A 20,114-nucleotide genomic window follows, 5' to 3' on the forward strand; every position below is an offset into this window, starting at 1 on the left:
AATGCCTCCCTGATGCGCTAAAAATTTGAGGTCCTTTCCTAGTTTTCCCAGCACCCCACGAACCCCTCAGATTACTGGGCGGCCCTGAGGGACAGGGCCCCAATTCTGACTGAAGTGGGATTTCCTGCCAGTCCAGGGCAATACACACTCAGACTTGGATTTAAATGGATAGAAAGAAAATGAAAAACAAATTGTGCTACTAACGCCTCTCGGAGATGGCAGAACTCTTACCGCCCAAGCAACAAGTAATGACACAGAGCCCTTAGTGCTAAGGCAGTGGCAGTGCAGGACAACCAGGGGACACCCAGAACCAGCACTCGAAGCCTGGGGAGCTCCCGGAGAGAGGAGGAGGGGCGGGAGAAGAGCCTGCAGAGGGCCTGAGGGCTGAGTCTGGAAGGATGAGTTGACGTGGTAGAGAGGGAAAAGCATTCCAGGAAGAGGGAATAGCACAGGCGTAGAGAAGACAGAGAACATGACACATTAATGTACAATCACAGGGCAGACCATGTATATGACGGTGGTCCCATAAAGATTAGATCACTATCTTCTCACCCTACCTTTTCCATGTTGAGATATGTTTAGACACACAAACAGCACTGCATGACAACTGCCTGCTGTATTCAGGATGGTCCCATGCTGTGCAGGTATGCAGCCCAGGAGCAGTGGGCTGCACCATACAGCCCAGGAGTGTTGTAGGTTACACCATGAAGGTTTGTGTAAGTGCACTCTGTGATGCTCACACAACTATGAAACCATCTAGTGACGCATTTCTCACAGTGTATCCCTGTTGTTAAGTGACATATGACGATACTTCAAATGAGTCCTTATAGCCAGACACACGTGCATTCAGTTTTCCAGTTTTTCCTTCCCATCCTTCTCACACGCTGGTTCCTAGCTGGGGAGGGGGTGGTAGAAGCCACCACAAAATAGCCCAGAGTCCCTTCTCCCTCCTCCTGTCACAGCCTAGTCTCACATATTTCATCTTCACTGAAGTGTACTGGAGGACATGCTTTAAAATGCCATCCTGCTAGGAGTGTGGCTTGTTAATAGGCATCAACACAGTGAAATTTCAGGTAAATGGGTTTGGAGTGCTGAGGCTGGGGTGAGGCTGGGGGCTTTTAAATGCCCCTGACACCATCCTCTGCAAACAATGCCCGCTGTGTCCAGGACAAGTTAATCTTGTTTCCCACAGGAAAATTAGAATGAGCAGAAAAAAAGAGAGAAAGAAAGAAAGAAAGAAAGAAAGAAAGAAAGAAAGAAAGAAAGAAAGAAAGAAAGAAAGAAAGAAAGAAAGAAAGAAAGAAAGAGAGAGAGAGAGGGAGAGAGAGAGAGAAAGAAAGAAAGAAAGAAAGAAAGAAAGAAAGAAAGAAAGAAAGAAAGAAAGAAAGAAGGAAAGAAGGAAAGAAAAAACATAAAAGAGGAAAATGCAGTAGATCGCTGGGAAAGGCAGAGCCACAAAAAAAGCATCATTGAGGACACACACAGGACAGTTAAAAGCAAGGAAGGACCGGTCCTCACTGGCACATCACTAAGAGCTGGCAGTCTGGCCTTGAACAAATCTAGTGCTGTGGCCTTGGACAAGCCTAGAGGTGTGACCTTGGAGAAGTCACGTAAGCTTTCTAAGCCTCGGGCTCTTCCTCTGCACCATGAGGAGTCCCGGGTCTCTGGATCCCACACTCAGCTTACTACCATTATTCTGGATTTGGGAACCACCTGGGTAGGTGAATTTCAACTCCCCTCAGACTCTGACCGAGTTCTGTGAGATCCTGGGGCCTGCGTTGGAGGGTTATGAAGCTAACAAGATAGAGACAGAAGACAACATAGGCTTGGAGGCACAAAGTCTCTTGCTTTGGCTGACATCTCAGAATAAATGGAACTTAAGAAGACAAAGACACAGAGAATTTAGGTTTTTTTGTTTTCTGAAGCACAACAATGAAGTGAGAGGGGAACGGGGAAAGGCACTACTTTTAGAACAGGTATTAGAGGCATTTTCAGGTCTTTTTAAAAAAATTAATTAGTTAATTTTTTTTTTTCTTTTGAGATGGGGTCTCACTCTGTCGCCCAGGCTGGAGTGCAGTGGCGTGATCTCGGCTCACTGCAACCTCCGCCTCCTGAGTTCAAGCGATTCTCCTGCCTCAGCCTCCTGAGTAGCTGGGATTACAGGCACCCACCACCACGACTGATACATGTTTGCATTTTTAGTAGAGACGGGGTTTCCCCATGTTGGACCAGGCTGGTCTCAAACTCCTGACTTCAGATGATCCACCCGCCTCAGCCTCCCAAAGTGCTGGGATTACAGGTATGAGCCACTGCGCCCAGCATTTTTTTTTTTTTTTTTTTTTTTTTTTTTTTTGAGATGGTGTCTAGCAGTGTCACTCAGGCTGGAGGGCTGTGGTGTGATCACTGCTTACTGCAGCCCCAACCTCCCAAGCACAAGCAATCCTCCCGCCTCAGCTTCCCAAGTAGCTGGGACCACAGGCACACATCACCACACCCAGCTAATTTATGGGGGATTTTGTCTTTGTTTTTTGTAGAGACAGGGTCTCGCTATGTTGCCCAGGCTAGTCAGGTCTTTTATTATTTTCCTTCTTGTGGTTCTGACTTTATCAACCTTTGCCTTATATTAAGCTGTGGATTAAGTTCTTACATACGTGTTATTGCCATAAATGCTCACAGACCCAGGCCCACGATGGCGCCCCATGCACTCTATCTGGTACTGCACCTTCTCCCTGGCCTGTTTGAGATCACGCCAGACTCCTTTTGTTCTCACAGGTCCAGATGGGTGTGTGTACCAGGGAAGTTATTCCCAGGAGAGCAGAGCCTGGTTATTTGAGACTGATCCAGATGTGGAAAGTTGCCCTAAGGTCTTTCTTAGGGCCTTGGAGTTGCATGTTTACAATACTATTAAGTATAAAATCAAATCATTTATCTAGAAGCTTTAAAATGTTTGTTTTTCCCAGCTCCCGCCTAACAGCAGGCTGAGCCTTCAGGCAAGGCTCTGATATCTGATGGGACATGGCTCAGAGGAGCCCCAAACAGAAGCGGGGCTAGAGCCCGGCGGAGACAAGACCAGTGGCTTTGCCAGGGCCGGGTGCAGGATCCGTCCCCTGCTCGTGGCTGCCATCTTATGCCGGGCTGTGTTTTTCTGCCAAAGCTGCCTGGGCTCCCCTGGGTCGGTGACTCTGCACAAGGCTCAGATCACCTCAAATTAGCTGGTAACTGACTGATGGGGATATCTCTGCCGGCAGTAAGATTGAGGTTTAACTCCCTCAAGCATATTCTGGAAAGTTCCTCAAAAGGCATGAGAGAAACCTGGTGAACTGATGCATCAGGGCTGGCGAGGGCACCTGGCCTGGCTCACAGAGGCTGCAGGTGAGAGCCAGCAGGGCAGGCTGCACCCTCATTTTCTTTCTGTGGGCCCTAAATGCCTAACTTAAACCTCAGGAGGTGAACAGAGCACCTCTACATCCCCTTCCTGCTTTAAAAGTCCATGAGTGGTGAGTAGTAGTAGCCATAAGGGTCAAAGAGCATCTCCAAGCTGAAAGTTCACAATTAAACTTTCAAAGCTCTCACTTTGAAAAGTTCGAAAAGCTGTCCAGGCGTGGTGGCTCATGTCTGTAATCCCAGCACTTTGGAAGGCCAGGGCGGGTGGATCACTTGAAGTCAGGAGTTCGAGACCTGGCCAACCTGGTGAAACCCCATCTCTACTAAAAATACAAAAATTAGCCAGGCATGGTGGCACATGCCTGTAATCCCAGCTACTAGAGAGGCTGAGGCAGGAAAATCGCTTGAACCTGGGAGGTGGAGGTTTCGGTGAGCCAAGATCTCACCACTGCACTCCAGCCTGGGCAATAGAGTGAGACTCTGTCTCAAAAAAAAAGAAAATAAAAGAAAAGTTTGGAAAGCTTAAAAGCTTCCCTAGTGTCTGCTCTGCATGGCACGGCTTACTCACAGTCTCAGCTAAGCCTTACAGTAACCCCGAGGAAGGCATTAGACATCCCCTTTTTCACACATTGAGTACCCAAGATCATAGGGTGGGTGGTAAGTGGAAAAGCCAGAATTTGTATCTGGGACTTTCTGGCTTCATAATCTGCTTGTTTTCCAGTATAATCAGGTTCTAGAAGTGCCTCATGGCCAGATGTGGTGGCTGACATCTGTAGTCCCAGCACTTTGGGAAGCCAAGGTGGGAGGATTGCTTGAGTTCAGGATGCTTGAGAACAGCCTGGGCAACATAGTGAGACCCCATCTCTACTTATTTAAAATAATAAAAAATAAAATAAAAATTTTGAGACAGGGTTTCACTCTCTCACCCAGGCTGGAGTGCAGTTGCTTAATCACAGCTCAGTGCAGCCTCCACCTCCTGGGCTCAAGCAATCCTCCCACCTCCTCCTGAGTAGCTAGGACTACAGGCATGCGCTGTCACATCTGGCTAATTTATTTTTATTTTTGTAGAGATGGGGGTCTCACTATGTTACCCAGACTGGTTTCAAACTCCTGAACCTGCCTTGGCTTCCCAAGGATTATAGGCATGAGCCACCATGCCTGGCCAATAAAATAAAATTTAAAATAGAAGTGGGCTGGGCACGGTGGCTCATGCCTGTAATCCCAGCACTTCGGGAGGCCGAGACGGGCGGATTACGAGGTCAGGAGATCGAGACCATTCTGGCTAACACAGTGAAACCCCATCTCTACTAAAAAATACAAAAACTAGCCTGGTGAGGTGGCGGGCGCCTGTAGTCCCAGCTACTCAGGAGGCTGAGGCAGGAGAATAGCATAAACCCGGGAGGTGGAGCTTGCAGTGAGCTGAGATCTGGCCACTGCACTCCAGCTTGGGTGACAGAGCGAGACTCCATCTCAAAAAAAAAATAAAAATAAAAAAACTAACTGGGCATGGTGATGGACGCCTGTAATCTCAGCTACTCAGGAAGCTGAGGCAGGAGAATCGCTTGAACCCGGAAGGTAGAGCTTGCAGTGAGCTGAGACTGCACTATCACACTCCAGCCTGGGCAACAAGAGCGAAACTTCGTCTCAAAATAAAACAGAAGTGGTTCATGCACTGACCACCTGACAGACTCTCTTGAGAAGGTGAGTGTCTGTGTGTCCCATTTCCCCTTTTTATATGGGCACCAATCATATTGGTTTAGAGCCCACTTTGATGACTTCATTTTGACTTGGTTACCGCTGGAAAGACTCTGTTTCCAAAGAAAGTTAAATTCTGAGGTACTGGGAATTCTGACTTCAACATATCTTTTTAGAGGGACACAATTCAACCCCTAACAGTTCACACTCCGCCCCCTGCCCATCCTTTCCACATGCAGAATCTATTTGCCTCCTCCCGACATCCCCAAAAGCATTAATCATTCCAGTATCCCCTCTAAATCCCAAATCTCATCACTCATCTTCAACTCAAAGACTCAAATCTCATCATCTACCAAATCAGAGCCTTTTCAGGAATGCTAGGAAACACGTACTGTATGCAACAGCCTCTCCAGAAAGAATCCTCAGCACATAACCCGAAACAGACACTGAGGTGGCCGAGGACTGCACTGCCGCATTCTGACATCAGATAGTGGTGAATGGTTCCTAGAGACGGTTTCTCAAAGGAAGTTCAAACATCTCTAAAGATGTCCTTTCAGAGAAAACAAAGAAGGAAGTATGTCAGGACTTCCTGGGGTTCCCAAGCATCCTGAGCCAGAAAAACGCAGTCACTGTGCTTTCTAGTGAAGAATTACAGGCAATTCTTTGAACGTGTGGTTGCAGGATTAATTTCTTTCTCATTTGTTATTTGTTTTGTACCATAGCTTTTTTTTTTTTTTTTTTTTTTTTAGACATTCTCGCTCTGTCACCCAGGCTGGAGTGCAGTAGTGCGATCCCAGCTCACAGCAACCTCTGCCTCCTGAGTTCAAGTGATTCTCCTGCCTCAGCCTCCCCTATAGCTGAGATCACAGGTGCCTACCACCACGCCCGGCTAATTTTTGTATTTTTGTTAGACATGGGGTTTCGCCATGTTGGCCAGCCTGGTTCTGGAACTCCTGACCTCATGCGATCCACCTGCCTCAGCCCCTAAAGTGCTGAGATTATAGGCGTGAGCCACCACTCCCAGCCCATAACTTTTCTTTTGACTGCTATTGTCATTATTGGATATAAAAAAGGCTTGGAGGTGGGGCGTGGTGGCTCACTCCTGTAATCCCAGCACTTTGGGAGGCAGAGGCAGGCAGATTGCTTGAGCTCAGGAAATTGCTTAGGCAACATGGCGAGACTCCATCTCTACTCACAAGACACACACACACACACACACAAAAGTCAGGTGTGGTGGTATGAGCCTGTGGTCCCAGCTACTCAGGAGGCTGAGGTGGGAGGATTGCTTGAGCCCAGGAGATGGAAGTTGCAATGAGCCAAGATCGCGTCACTGCATTCCAGCCTGATTGCAGAGCGATACAAAAAAACAAAAGGAAGAGAAATGAAGTGAGAATTGGGAAAACCCACACGGAGGAGAAAGAGAGGGCAGAAGGAGCAGAGAAGGGAAAACCACAGATTGCCATCCCTCTCTTTGGTGTATCTGCAGAAAGAATTGGCTGGTCCAGCTTTGCATATATGAGTGCTCCAGGAAGTGGTTTACCCTTTAGTCCTGGGTACTGCCCCCAATGCCATGGGAGGGTAGGTTGCCACCTTGGACCCATCGAAGCCCACAGGAGGGGCTGTGGGAGGTGAAGTGCCACCACTGGGGCTGTCCTGAGTTGGTGGCCCAGGGCCGGGGTTCCCCCAGGAAACAGCCCTGTGCTGTGGAGTCTCAGAACAAAGGGAGAATGTGCTCTCTTGCAGTGCTCTGTGGCCATTGGCACTTGCCTTACTGTAACGAAGCAAGGAATTGTGCCACCTTTGACCCAGACCTTCAAAGCCCGGTTGTTTGTTTCTGTCTTTAAAATCTATCTGTATGAACAATCAAGAATAACCAGATTTTACACACATTTGACAGACATATCTGGCTCATCCAGTGCGAGACTGTTTCTTATTGGAAGAGACACAGGGTGATAGCTACACTGTAACCACCATCATTGTTTTCCTTCCATTTGACTGTGAGTCTTGTGAATTTTCTCAATGTAAAAAGTCACTTTTAAAATTAACTCATGGCCAGGGCATGGTGGCTCACGCCTATAATCCCAGCACTTTGGGAAGCTGAGGCAGGCAGATCACTTGAGGTCAGGGGTTCCAGACCAGCCTGGCCAACATGGTGAAATCCTATCTCTACTGAAAAAGAAATACAAAAATTAGCCGGGTGTGGTGGCACACCCCTGTAATCCGAGCTACTTGGGAGGCTGAGGTAGGAGAATGGCTTGAACCCAGGAGGCGGAGGTTGCAGTGAGCCAAGATCACACCATTGCACTCCAGTCTGGGTGACAGAGTGAGACTCTGTCTCAAAAATAAATAAATAAGTAAATAATAAAAAATAAATAAAACTAACTCATAATATAGTATAATCATATACATACTTTTGTTATATGCATGTGGATATACAAAACATCTTACTTTAACTTTACAAAGAAAACTTGGTTAATACGGCTAACTCGATGAATAAGTTCCTAAAATGCCAATGTGGGAAGAGCTTTTTTTCCCCCGAACTCTTTAAAGGGCCTGTGGTTAAATTTTATAATCTTCCTTCACTCACTCAGGCGGTATGCCCAGGGCTTACTATGTGCGGAGTACTGTGCTGAGTGTCAGGGAGAGCTACCACACAGACATGGCCTCTGGCCACGAGTTTATGGCCTACTGGAAATAGCCACAGTGGCCAAATCATCACAGCTAGAAATGGTGACAGGTGCCAGAAATGAAAGGTACAGGGTTTGCTGAGCGTGTATAACATCGGGCTGGATCTGGGTGACCTATGAGCTGAAATCTGGAGGTTAAGTAGAAGGAGACGGGTGAATGGAGGATGGGGTGAGGGTTGGAATGCAGGGGGCCTTCCAGGCCGCAGGAACAAAATTTGTAGAGGCCAGGAGGTGTGAGGGTGCAAGAGGCTTCAAGGAAATGAAGGGAGGCAGCACAGCCGTGTGCAGAAAGCAGGGGTCAAGCTAGGTGTCAGGTGAAGCAGGCGAAGGAATAGGTAGGGATTGATTGTACAGAGTGTGGAAGCCTCAAGGACTGAGGATCTGTCAGAAAGTGTTGGAAAGCCAGCACCGGATTCAAAGTCAGCACAGAAAAATGGCAGAATCTGATTTGTTTTTAAAAGATGACTGGCTGAGCACAGTGGTTCACAACAGTAATCCCAGCACTCTGGGAGGCCAAGGTGGGTGGATCACTTGAGGTCAGGAGTTCGAGACCAGCCTAAAAATACAAAAAATTAGCCAGGCGTGGTGGTGTGTACCTGTAATACCAGTTACTTGGGAGGCTGAGACAGGAGAATCTCTTGAACCCGGGAGGCAGAGGTTGCAGTGAGTGGGGATCATGCCACTGCACTCCAGCCTGGGTGACAGAGTGAGGCTCCGTCTTGAAAAATAATAATAATAAAAATAAAATAAAAGATGACCCTGGCCACCTTTTGCAGAATACGTTACCAGAAGGCAAGAGTGGGTGTGAAAACCTAAGTTGGAACGGTGTGAAAACACCAGGCGGGAGAGGAAGGTGGGAAATCAGGCAAGAGAGTATGGTAACTTGGTCTGGGGTAAAGCGAGCTCAAGATATGGGCACCATCTATGGTTTCATTACAGAAATAGGAGTAAGGGGGTGTCTCCTGTGGGCTGCAGAAATGAAACAATATGTTAGGAAGGGGAAATTGGGGTGTGTGTATGCCTGTGTTTAAATGGAGGAGTGCTCATTTTATAGACAGAATAGAGTCCCAGAGTGGGAATGGACATTTGGATCATCTTTCGGATGGTCAAATATGTTCTTCGGCATCCTCTGCCAACTGGTGGGGAGCTCTCACCCTCAGGAGGCCTCCTTTCTCTTTGTGGGAAGCCCAAATCCATCTCTCTCTAAAGTTTTCACCGACAGGTTTGGGTTCTACCTCTTAAAGTCAAAGAGACAGATTCTTTCCACATGACTCCCTCTTACCATCATATCCTCCGTCCATCATATCCTCTACTCCTCCACATGTTCTGGGATTTTGAAATCCCTTTGTTCCACGTTGCCCATTTGTTCCAGGTTGTGCGCATCCATTTTGGCTGGACCAGGCAGACTAAGAATACCATCTTGGGAAATCTGGAACCTGTAGCTTTTTTTTTTTTTTTTTTTTTTTTTGAGATACAGGTTTTTGCTCTGTCGCCTAGGCTGGAGTGCAGTGGCTCAATCACAGCTTACTGAAGCCTCGACCTCCTGGACTCAAGCAATCCTCCTGCCTCAGCCTCCCGAGTAGCTGGGACAATAGGCATGCACTGCCACATTTGGCTAATTTTTCTATTTTTTGTAGAGTCAGTGTCTCACTATGTTGCCAAGGCTGATCTCAAACTCCTGGCCTGAAGCAATCCTCTTGCCTCAGCCTCCCAAAGTGCTGGCATTACAGGCCGGAGCCACTGCACCCAACCACTGAGCTTTTTATACACTGTGGTCACTGCTGAGCTGTTTTCCAACCCCTATCTTACCTGGTAGTGTCGATTTAGGGGGGGCCCAAGTAGATTTTACATTTTATCTCTATTCAGTGTGTCTCTCTCAAGATCTTTTTGAATCCCCCACCACATACACCTGCAATGATCATTTAATGAGATCTGAGGCCACTGTTAGTGAAATCTAGCCGAAAACATCCCTGGGCACCTTGTCAATTCGGTTCTTAGAAGAGGAGATGGATGCTAGGGTAGGAGTGGAGTGGGATGGGGCGGTAGGAGGGTTTCTCCCTTTGTTTCCCCTTCTATTTTTTCAAATAACAGGTATGGGGATGGGGAATAATATCTAGACAATGTATTTATTTTCTGCATCCAATTGATAAAATGTTCACCAAACCCCACTTTAAAAAAAAAAAAAAGGTAGATCTTTCTTTGAAGTTTCCAAGAAACGCCCCCAAACCCAGCCATCACAATGCCAACTTAGTTGTTGGGTGTAGTATTCTGACCACCTGCAGACACACTGTCTTATTCTAACTGCTGAAGCCACAATTTAAGGATGGAACATTCAAACTCGGCCCCTGCCCAAGCTCAAGAAATGAAATAAGAAACGCGTTTATCTAGACGGTTATATCAGGTTCTACGTAACTCTCTTCAGTGTTTCCAACCTCAACGAAACCAAGTAAAGCCCCAGTGTACTCCGAGGGATAGATCATTCATTCACTTGTGTGTTCAAGAAACACCCACGGAGGTCACCGTCTAGGTTATAGGAGAGCGCAAAGAGAGAACTCCAGGAAAGTGAGGTCTGGGACGGATTTTAGATTCACATGAGAGAAAAGAGAAAAATCTCCACTCTGACCTCGGGTACCAACACACAGTATTTTAAAATAGAGACAGAACTAGAGGCCATTCTAATCACAGATGGGATCCCACAGGTGGGATCTGCCTCTCCATTCTGCGGAAACTATCTGATGAAATAGCTCCGAGGGCCAATGTTTAGACAGACAAAACCATTTCATCCAAGTGCACTGGGGGTGAGGAAGAGGAGTAATGAGAAGGCATGTGAGCGGAGAGAAAAGAAAAAGCCCGGGAGGGGAAAACGAAATCCACCCCCTTGCGCTCATTTCTGCCAGAGGTTTGCAGGACGTGTCTCAACCTGGCATCCCGAGTCCAGAACAAAAGCCACGGGGGATGCGGCGTGGGCAGGGGGAAGGCGCTCAGTGGGTGACGCGGGGCAAGGGCCGTGGCGAGCGCGGGAGGGGCGGTCAGCAGCCGCTCGCGGGGTTGGACTAGGAGCCCCGTGAGACCCCGGGTCTGGCGCCTGGGTTGGGGGTGGTTCCCGGGCGTCCTTCGGGGGTCGCCAAGGCCCGGCCTCGATAGCCCTGCGGCTGCTGCGAGCGTCTCCCGAGCTCCCGCCCCGCGGTGCCCGCACCAGGTGCGGGCGCGGCGCTGTGTCCCTTTACCTGCGCGGAGAGGGTCGTCCGGTGAAGCCATGGGGGCGGGCTAGGGGCAAACGAGTGTCCAAGCGGGGCTGGCCGGCCTCCGGGGGTGAAAACTCCTGCGGTTCCGACGCGCCTGCAGCAAACCGCGGCTCTGCGCGCCCCTGCCCTCCTCCGCCTTCCCCCCCGCCTCCTTCTTCTCCTCCTTCGCTTCTTCCACGAGCTCACTTCCTGCTTTGGCAATCAGCAAAGCCCCTTCGCTGCGCGTCCCTCGGTACCTCCCTCCCGAGGCGCGGGGCGGGAGCCGGGGTGCCGCGACCCGGGGCTGGGACACAAGGCGGGGCCGCGAGTGTCCCGGGCGTCCCCAACGCCCGGAGCGCGCGTCCTGCCCGGTGCCCACGTCCCCCTGGGCGCGTCCTAGCGGGGGGCTGACACGACTGCCGCCCGGACAGACCGCGGGAGAAGGACTGGCCTTAAGAAACGGCTGCAGTCGCGGGTCGCTTTCCCGGCTCCCTAATCACGCCCTCAGCTGAGACACCAGAACTCCCCTTACACAGGCCTGGGCCGAGATGCCCGCCGGCGAGCTGATATTTAGACAATTTCCTGATCTTTAAGCAGACTCTGCCGCTGCATGATGGCACACGCTGGTACTTTCCATTTTGATTTTTCTTTGGCATTAGTTACTATATGACCTCCAGGGTGAGTGCTGCACAAAAGGAGTGAAAACAAGTGGCCCGATACACACTCACAGCCTCCCTAGAAAAAACAGCTTCGGAAAGGATGGCTTCAAATATTTAAAATATTACGTTTAAGTAGGGTTTTATACCCATTACTTAAGGGGGAACACGTTGGAATTGGTTATGAAGAATATATTTAAGATTGCTACATTTTAACTAAAACTATCATCCATCATAAGTCTATTATAGGAAGGCGACGGGCATTTTAAATTAAATAGGAATCTTTGAAGAGCTCTAATCTTTCTCTGCCTTCGCACATAAGAACAGAAAGATAAAAGTTGGCTCGAAAAAGATAATAACACATTATTTAGTGTATAATATATCCGAAAATTATCATAAATAAGCAACCTCTGGCTAAAAACTCAGCTCTGAGAAATCCAGGAAGACAGCAAATGCCCACATACCGTCTTGGTGACCAGGAGCTTTAGTGCCTCTCCCCATCTGTTTAGTCTTCCTGAGGCCCATGGCAATCTTGAGCTTGGCTTCTTATTCTCTGGAGTTTGCCATGGAAGAAGCAAGAGGTTCCAAGAAGATGCTCGCTGGTTGTCTAGCCAGAGTCAAACCTTCTAGATGAAAGCTCTCTGGGGGAATTTGTGGGTGGGAGGATAAACTTCCTTTTGGTCTGCCTTCGGATAGGAAGGGAAATTTTTTTAAAGGGTATTTTATCTTAGAATCGATTTGGAGGTTTGTTTGTGGTTCTTTCTGTACTTCTCATGAAGATGGAATTATTCTGACGTTGGCCGTCAGGAAACACTAAGTGAGCTTGTTAGCAGCCCAACCTCAAGCATTGCTCTAGAGCTGGTTTGCTTTTTGAAACTCTGAACTGTAATTCATCTTTTTATCATTCCCATTCTGCATTATATCAAATAGAAGATGGGCGGTATATTTTAAGTTTGTTTGTTTGTTTGTTTTTAAGGAAGATTGACTAGTTATGTAGGTTACTATTCCCTTTCATTTTCCTTTCCTTGTGCCTCCTTTCCTATGAATTGCAATGATCCCTATCATTACCTTTATTTTTCCCATGTGCTTTGCGAACTATAAAGTATGATACAAATGGGTGCTATTGTTGTTTTGCACTTTACAAAAAAAGTAATTTAAAACTGATTCTCATTCACCAGAGTTCCCATACAATCAATTTGCTGTCATAATATGTCCTTTGACTTTTATTTCTCTTGCTGTCCAAGAGTGTTTTAAACCTTACTGTTGAAAATAGACATTTTTGGGTTGGGCGTAGTGGCTTACACCTGTAATCCCAGCACTTTGGGAGGCCGAGGCAGGCAGATCATCTGAGGTCAGGAGTTCGAGGCCAGCCTGGCCAATGTGATGAAACCCTGCCTCTACTAAAAATACAAAAAAACTTAGCTGGACATGGTGGCACATGCCTGTAGTCCCAGCCACTCAGGAGGCGGAGGCAGAAGAATTTGCTTGTACCCGGGAGGTGGAGGTTGCAGTGAGCTAAGATTGTACCATGGCACTCTGGCCTGGGCAACAGAGTGAGATTCTGTCTCAAAAAAAAAAAAAGAAAAGAAAATGGACATTTTTAACATTTCCTGATAGTACCCAAACAATCTCAGAGTCATGTGAAAAATTTCATATTTCCGTAACTTCACTGCTCTTTGAGTGATCTCCAATTTTCCCTTTCCAATAAATGGAGATAGTACATTTGGTAATCATGGAGTCAAATATGCTGGATTTTGCTGATGGACCTGTCACTGTAAGGTTGTGTTACATTAAGTAAGAAACCAAAACTGAGTCTGTAAGTGTCTGCAGGATTGTGATAATTCACTGAAATAATGTTTATGTGAAAATACTGGCTGGGCACGGTGGCTCACACATGCAATTTCAGCACTATCAGAGGCCAAGGTAGCAGGATTGCTTGAGGACAGGAGTTCAAGACCAGCTTATGCAACATTTTGAGACCCAGTCTCTACAAAATTATTTAAAAATTAGCTGGATCCCAGCACTTTGAGAGGCCAAGGTGGGTGGATCACTTGAAGTCAGAAGTTCGAGACCAGACTGTCCAACATGGCAAAACCCCGTCTCTAATTAAAATACAAAAATTAGCTAGGCGTAGTGGCGGGTGCCTCTAATCCCAGCTACTAGGGAGGCTGAGGCAGGAGAATCACTTGAACCCAGGAAGCTGAGGTGCAGTGAACTGAGATTGTGCCACTGCACTCCAGCCTGGGCAACAGAGCGAGACTCCATCTCAAAATAAATAAATAAACAAACACAAATACAAAAACAAAAATTAGCCAGGCATGGTAGCAGGCCCCCAACTACTTGGGAGGCTGAGGCAGGACAATCACTTAAACCTGGGAGGCAGAGCTGCAGTGAGCTGAAATTGCACCACTGAACTCCAGTCTGAGTGATGGAGCGAGACTCTGTCTTAAAAAAAAAAAAAAATTAGCTGCGCATGGTGGTACGTACCTGCAGTCCCTACTACTCTGGAAGGGTGAAGCACGAGGGTCATTTGAGCCCAGGAGTTACAGACCTCAGGGAGCTATGATAACACCACACCACTGGGTGACAGAATGAGACCCTGTCTCCAAGCTAACAAACAAACCTAAACTAAGGCCTGTCATACAGTAGTTAAAAATAAACCAGCTACTCTCCTACCTTCGTTCTTTCCTTGTAATTTAGTTTATTGAGAGAAGCTCCTATTGCCTTTGTTATAAGAAATAAACCAATATTTATTACAGTGTTTGTACATAGCATGGAGCAATGGATTGATTGGTTGCATTCATTAATGCAATTTTAAAAATCTGAGTGCCTCCCCATGAACGAAACAAAATTCCAAGCCCTGGGGAAATTAAAATGAGAAGTCCCTGACTGTTAGGAGTTTGTGGTCAAAAGAGATTTGCAAATATTGTTTTGCTATAGAACTGGAGAAATGAAAGTTTAAACCAGGAAAGGTGTGTGTGGAAGGAGGCACTGAAGATGTACGGAAGCAAAGTGGCTTGGTCACGACCATCTTGGATTGACAGGGGAAGTTTCAGGCAAATTCCAAGGCCTTAACTCATGGGTACGAGGCTGCAGCCGTAAGTGTGGAGAGAACTGTTGGTCTCGTGTTGTTTCACAAACAGATGACAATGATCAGAAATGTGCTGTTTCAAATGGGGGAACAACAACTCAAAATATATTTTGTTTGATTCATCATAGAATACATCGTTTTTGTTTATTTTATATCATTTGAGGTAAGTGTTACAGAAATTTCTGCAGTCTAAGATAAAAAGTTAAATTATTGAACCACATACCTCTTATTTCAAAGGATATGTACATTGTGTACAGATAAAACCCAGCAAATTGGGCTACTCAAGTGGGCCTGAGCTATAGAAAAGCAGCTAGAACCACAATGGTAAAATATGAATTTAGGAACATAAGAGACCCTATGCCTCAGAATGGGCCAGTTCCTACAGCTGAATTTGCTTGATATACCCTTACTGAATCATATGTGATGGAAGATGCCCCAACAAGAGTTACTAAGTTCCTGTGTCGCTGCATTTTTGGAACACGGTTGTTAAATTTTGCCCAGAGTGCTTTAAGGCAGTTGTACTAACTTCTCGTAATAGTGTCCAAGTTTTCTTCTTGAGAATCACCGTTCCCATCCTCAATCCCAGCAATCAGGTGGTGGCGACCTCACCCCTGACTCCTGAGTCCAGGGGCTGGAATATGACTTAATTACAGCCTTTCGGGGCATTGCTACAGTGAGCCACTGAGTGGAGGAGGTGGGTGCGATCTTCACAGGGACAGGCGAATGGGTCTAAAATAACTAGCCCAAGCTGGGCGTGGTGGCGGGTGCCTGTAGTCTCAGCTACTTGGGAGGCTAAGGCGGGAGAATCGCTTGAACCCAGGAGGGACAGTTTGCAGTGAGTTGAGATCACACCACTGCACTGCAGCCTGGCAACAGAGTGAGACTCCATTTCAAATAATAATAATAATAGTAATAACTAGCCCAAGAGCACACAGCTGGTATGTGGTGGAAGGAAGGAGTAGGAGTGAAACATTTAGGAGGCTCTACACTACTGACCTCCTTGAATGTCAGACAAAAGCATCTGAAACTAGTTTTTAGACAACAGGAAGCCAGGAAGCTAGCGTTTGAAAAGTGGCATGAGGAAATTGGTGTTTTGGAAGATTAATCCAGCAGCTGTGTGTAGGATGCAACAGAGCTAGGAGAGAATGCAGGGAGAGATCCTTTAATCCTTTTGATACACTGTAATTTATTAGAGTTGAATTTACATCCTCATCCAAATGCAGGAGAAACTCATATCAGAATTTTTTTTTCCATAAGTTATTGGGGTACAGGTGGTATTTGGTTACATGAGTAAGTTCTTTAGTGGTGGTTTGTGAGATTTTGGTGCACCCATCACCCGAGGAGTATACACTGCACCATACTGGTAGTCTTTTATCCCAGGCCCCCTCCCACTCTTCCCTCCAAGTCCCCAAAGTTCACTGTATCATTCTTATGCCTTTGTGTCCTCATAGCTTAGCTCCTACATATCAGTGAGAACATATGATGTTTGGTTTTCCATTCCCATTAGAAAATTTTAAATCTTCTTTTGCTACCTTCTTTTTTTTTTTTTTTGAGACAGGGTCTTGCTCTGTCTCTGAGGCTCGAGTGCAAAGTGTAGTGGCATGATCACAGCTCACTGCGGCTTCATAGTCCTGGGGTTCAAGCAATCCTCCCACCTCAGCCTCCTGAGTGTCTGGGACTACAGACGCACCCCACCACTCCTGGCCAATTTTTTTATTTTTATTTTTTGTAGAGACAGGAATCTCACTACATTACCTAGGCAGGTCTCGAACTCCTGGACTCAGGGGATTCACCTGCCTTGGCCTGCTAAAGTACTGGGATTACAGGTATGAGCCACTGTGCCTAGACTTCTTACCTTCTTAAGCATTCATTATTATACAGGAGTCAATTGCCTTGTAGATTTTGCATACATACATAAAATTATCTGGAAAGTTATATTCCAAAATGTCAACAGAGATCGAGACCATCCTGGCTAACACCATGAAACCCCGTCTCTACTAAAAAAAAAATACAAAAAACTCACCGGGCGAGGTGGCGGCACCTGTAGTCCCAGCTACTCGGGAGGCTGAGGCAGGAGAATGGCGTAAACCTGGGAGGCGGAGCTTGCAGTGAGCTGAGATCCGGCCACTGCACTCCAGCCCGGGCGACAGAGCGAGACTCCGTCTCAAAAAAAATAAATAAATAAAATAAAATATTACCTTTTGTGCTGATTTGATTTCTGTTTGTCAGAGGCACAGTATTCCAGTGCATGTATTTAAGCATGAATAATTCTTTATTTTTTATTTTATTTTATTTTTTTGAGACGGAGTCTTGCTCTGTCGCCCAGGCTGGAGTGCAGTGGTGCAATCTCGGCTCACTGCAAGCTCCACCTCCCGGGTTCACGCCATTCTCCTGCCTCAGCCTCCCAAGCAGCTGGGACCACAGGCACCCGCCACCACGCCCGGCTAATTTTTTGTATTTTTAGTAGAGACAGGGTTTCACCGTGTTAGCCAGGATGGTCTCGATCTCCTGACCTTGTGATCCGCCCACCTCAGCCTCCCAAAGTGCTGGGATTACAGGCGTGAGCCACTGCGCCCAGCCAAGCATGAATAATTCTTAAAGTTTCCTCTCTTCACTTATGCAACACCCTTCCTCACACAGGAGATTAAATCTCTCTTGTCTACTTGCAATTTACTTTGAATTGTTTACTCACTAGAAGCATGAGCAATGTTTGGTTTCCCACAAAGAGAATGGCAAAGTGTGGGTGATTCTTAGTATGGTGTGTTGCTAAACACACTTTGAATGCCCTGGGTGGGGAGTGGTAGGTGCAGAGCAGAGAGGAGGGACAGGATGGGATAAAAAAGTGTGGCTGGGCAGAGGGCACTTTTATTCTACATATCCTCCTGCAGTCTCGGGATCCTCACTCACCACCTCGCAGGTGTTCCTGGTGCCTTGATCATGGGTGCTCCCACACCCAGCATCATTTCCAGCTACTTTTTTAGTGAATGCCTTCATAGATAGCAATTGATTTCTTGCTTCAGATTTTGAGGTAAAATCTGTTCCAAGAGATGAACTTCATATATTAAAACCTGAAACCCAAGTAACAAAATTCAGCTAGAGAAGTTTTTTGGGGGATGTTTGCTTTGGTTATTGCTGTTACAAGAAAAGGACAAATGGAAAAACAATCTAGTGTTATCAGTGACTGTAGCTAGCGCTCAGTTTCCTGTGCTTTCTACCCCCAGAATGGAGAACACAGGCTCAGACTGGTAACTCAGGAATCTACAAAATCATCAATCACTTTAACATTCATTTAACAAATTGTCATTTAAAACCTGTTCTGAGCTAAGACAAGAAGGTGGACTTGGATCCAAGTGAGTCACCTGAGAAACTATTAGAAGTAATAGGTGAATATAGCTTGGTGGGGAGTTACCAAACACCAAGAGCTTTCTTATATGCCAACAATACCCAACTGGGGGCGGGGGGAAGGTCCCATTGAAACCAACAAATAAAACTATAAAGTAACTAGAAATAAATTCAATATAACTTTGTGAGAGCATTATTGCAAATACTACAAAGCTTTAATGAAAAACATAAAAAGAAATCTGACTAAATAGCAAGCTATACCATGTTAATGGATAAAATGTCTCAATATTGTAAAGATAATCATGATTCCTTAATTAATCTACAGATTCAATGCTAACTCAACCAAATTAACAAGATTTTCTTGGAACATAAAACTGATTGCAAAACTCATATGGGAGAGTAAATTCAAGATCACTTTGAGAAAGAATAACAAGGATTTGGCTTATAATATAGCAAGATATGATAAAACAACAGTAGTTAAAACACTGAATATTGGTACAAGAAAAGTGAAAAAAAGATTAATGGAGCAGAACAAAAATTCAAGACACAGACTCATGTATGTGTTTGGAATATGATAAATGATAAACACATTTAAACAGTAAAAAGACAGTTCAAAAATGGTGTTGGGAGGATACACACACACACACACACACACACACAATGCAATTTATATTTCTGCCTCACCCTATACACAAAAGTAAGCTTTGGATAGATTAAAGATCTAATTGTAAAACATTAATTTTCAAATTATTAAGAGAGAATGCAAGAAAATCTTTTAACAATTTGGTAAAAGAAAGAGCTTTCTTTTTTTTTTGAGATGGAGTCTCACTCTTGTCGCCCAAGCTGGAGTGCAATGGCACAATCTCTGCTCACTGAAACCTCTGCCTCCCAGGCTCAAGCGATTCTCCTGCCTCAGCCTCTCAAGTAGCTGGGATTACAGGCACCTGTCACCACATTCATCTAATTTTTGTATTTTTAGTAGAGACGGGGTTTCATCATGTTGGCCAGGCTGGTCTCAAACTCCTGACTTCAGATGACCCACCCGCCTCGGCCTCCCAAAGTGCTGAGATTACAGGCGTGAGCCACCGGGCCCAGCCTGGAAGAGCTTTCTTAAGGCAAAAAAAAAAAAAAAAAAAAAAAATCAAAAGGCATAGAAGAAAAATCTGATAAACCCAATCAGATACAAATTTCAATTCTCTGCAGCAAGACAAGAGAGGTTCTAAAGCAGGGGATAGACTTGGATAAATTAATTTATATTAATTATTAATCTTTGATATATAACAAAGGTGAGATCCAAATTTTAAAGCATTTCTTCAAGTAAGTTAAAATATAATAAAAATAATTCAATATAAATGTAAACAAAGACTAAACAGAAAATTTCCAGAAGAAATAAAAATAGGCAATAAAATTATTGTCTGAAAATGGGCCAGGAGCTTTGGAAGGTCCAGGAATTCCTTGAGGCCAGGAGTTTGAGATTAGACCAGCTTTGGCAGCATAGTGAGACCCTGTCTCTGCAAAAAAAATAGGGTAAAGACGTCCCAGAAAGATCCTAAGAGACCTAAAGAATGTCCCCCTTGAAGACCCAGTAGAACACTTACTGATCTGTGCATGCATCCTGGAAATTATCCAAGGCTGGGGAAAGAACCATGTGGGAACATTAGAGGGAACCATGCCTGGTGCTTACTCAGGGCCGGTAATAGTGTCTGTTCCTGCCAACCAGATGGGAAAACAACCTCATAATTCATGAGCATTTGGTAGAGTACACAAAAGGGTCTTGCCTGAATAGTGGAGAATAATTAGTCCTAGACTGAGCACACCCTGCCCCAGTTCCACCTAACAAACCTTAAAAGTGAGACACGAAAGTTTCAAATTCTTTCCAACCAACTTAACTGCACCCAGGACAAAGCTCAAGAAGAGGTATAGGAATACAAAAATATCCAGTATCCAATGAAGTGAATTCATAACATCTGGAATACAATGATTGCCAGACTTGCAGGAAGCAAAAAAACGTAGCTTACAATGAGGAGAAAAATTG

The 20,114-nt window shown here is 45.8% G+C and overlaps 1 protein-coding gene across 11 annotated transcripts in view; it reads right to left on the reverse strand.

Moving 5' to 3' along the window:
* The window catches only part of LOC105474618 (EDAR associated via death domain), a 191,320-nt gene that overhangs the window by 87,933 nt on the left and 83,273 nt on the right, over positions 1-20,114 (reverse strand). Inside the window, exon 1 of one of the 11 annotated variants that reach the window (XM_071073943.1) lies at positions 12,111-12,267. The exons of 7 other annotated variants lie outside the window; for them this stretch is intronic. In XM_071073943.1, coding sequence (XP_070930044.1) covers positions 12,111-12,171 — 61 coding nt within the window. In that variant the 5' untranslated portion in view covers positions 12,172-12,267. Of the gene's footprint in view, positions 1-10,993; positions 11,212-12,110; positions 12,268-17,644; positions 17,766-20,114 lie in introns of those variants that run through there. 3 more of the 11 variants (XM_011729423.3, XM_011729430.2, XM_011729425.3) reach the window with 3 other exon arrangements.

This window comes from Macaca nemestrina, chromosome 1 (genome assembly GCF_043159975.1).
Source record: "Macaca nemestrina isolate mMacNem1 chromosome 1, mMacNem.hap1, whole genome shotgun sequence".
Lineage (NCBI taxonomy): Eukaryota > Metazoa > Chordata > Mammalia > Primates > Cercopithecidae > Macaca > Macaca nemestrina.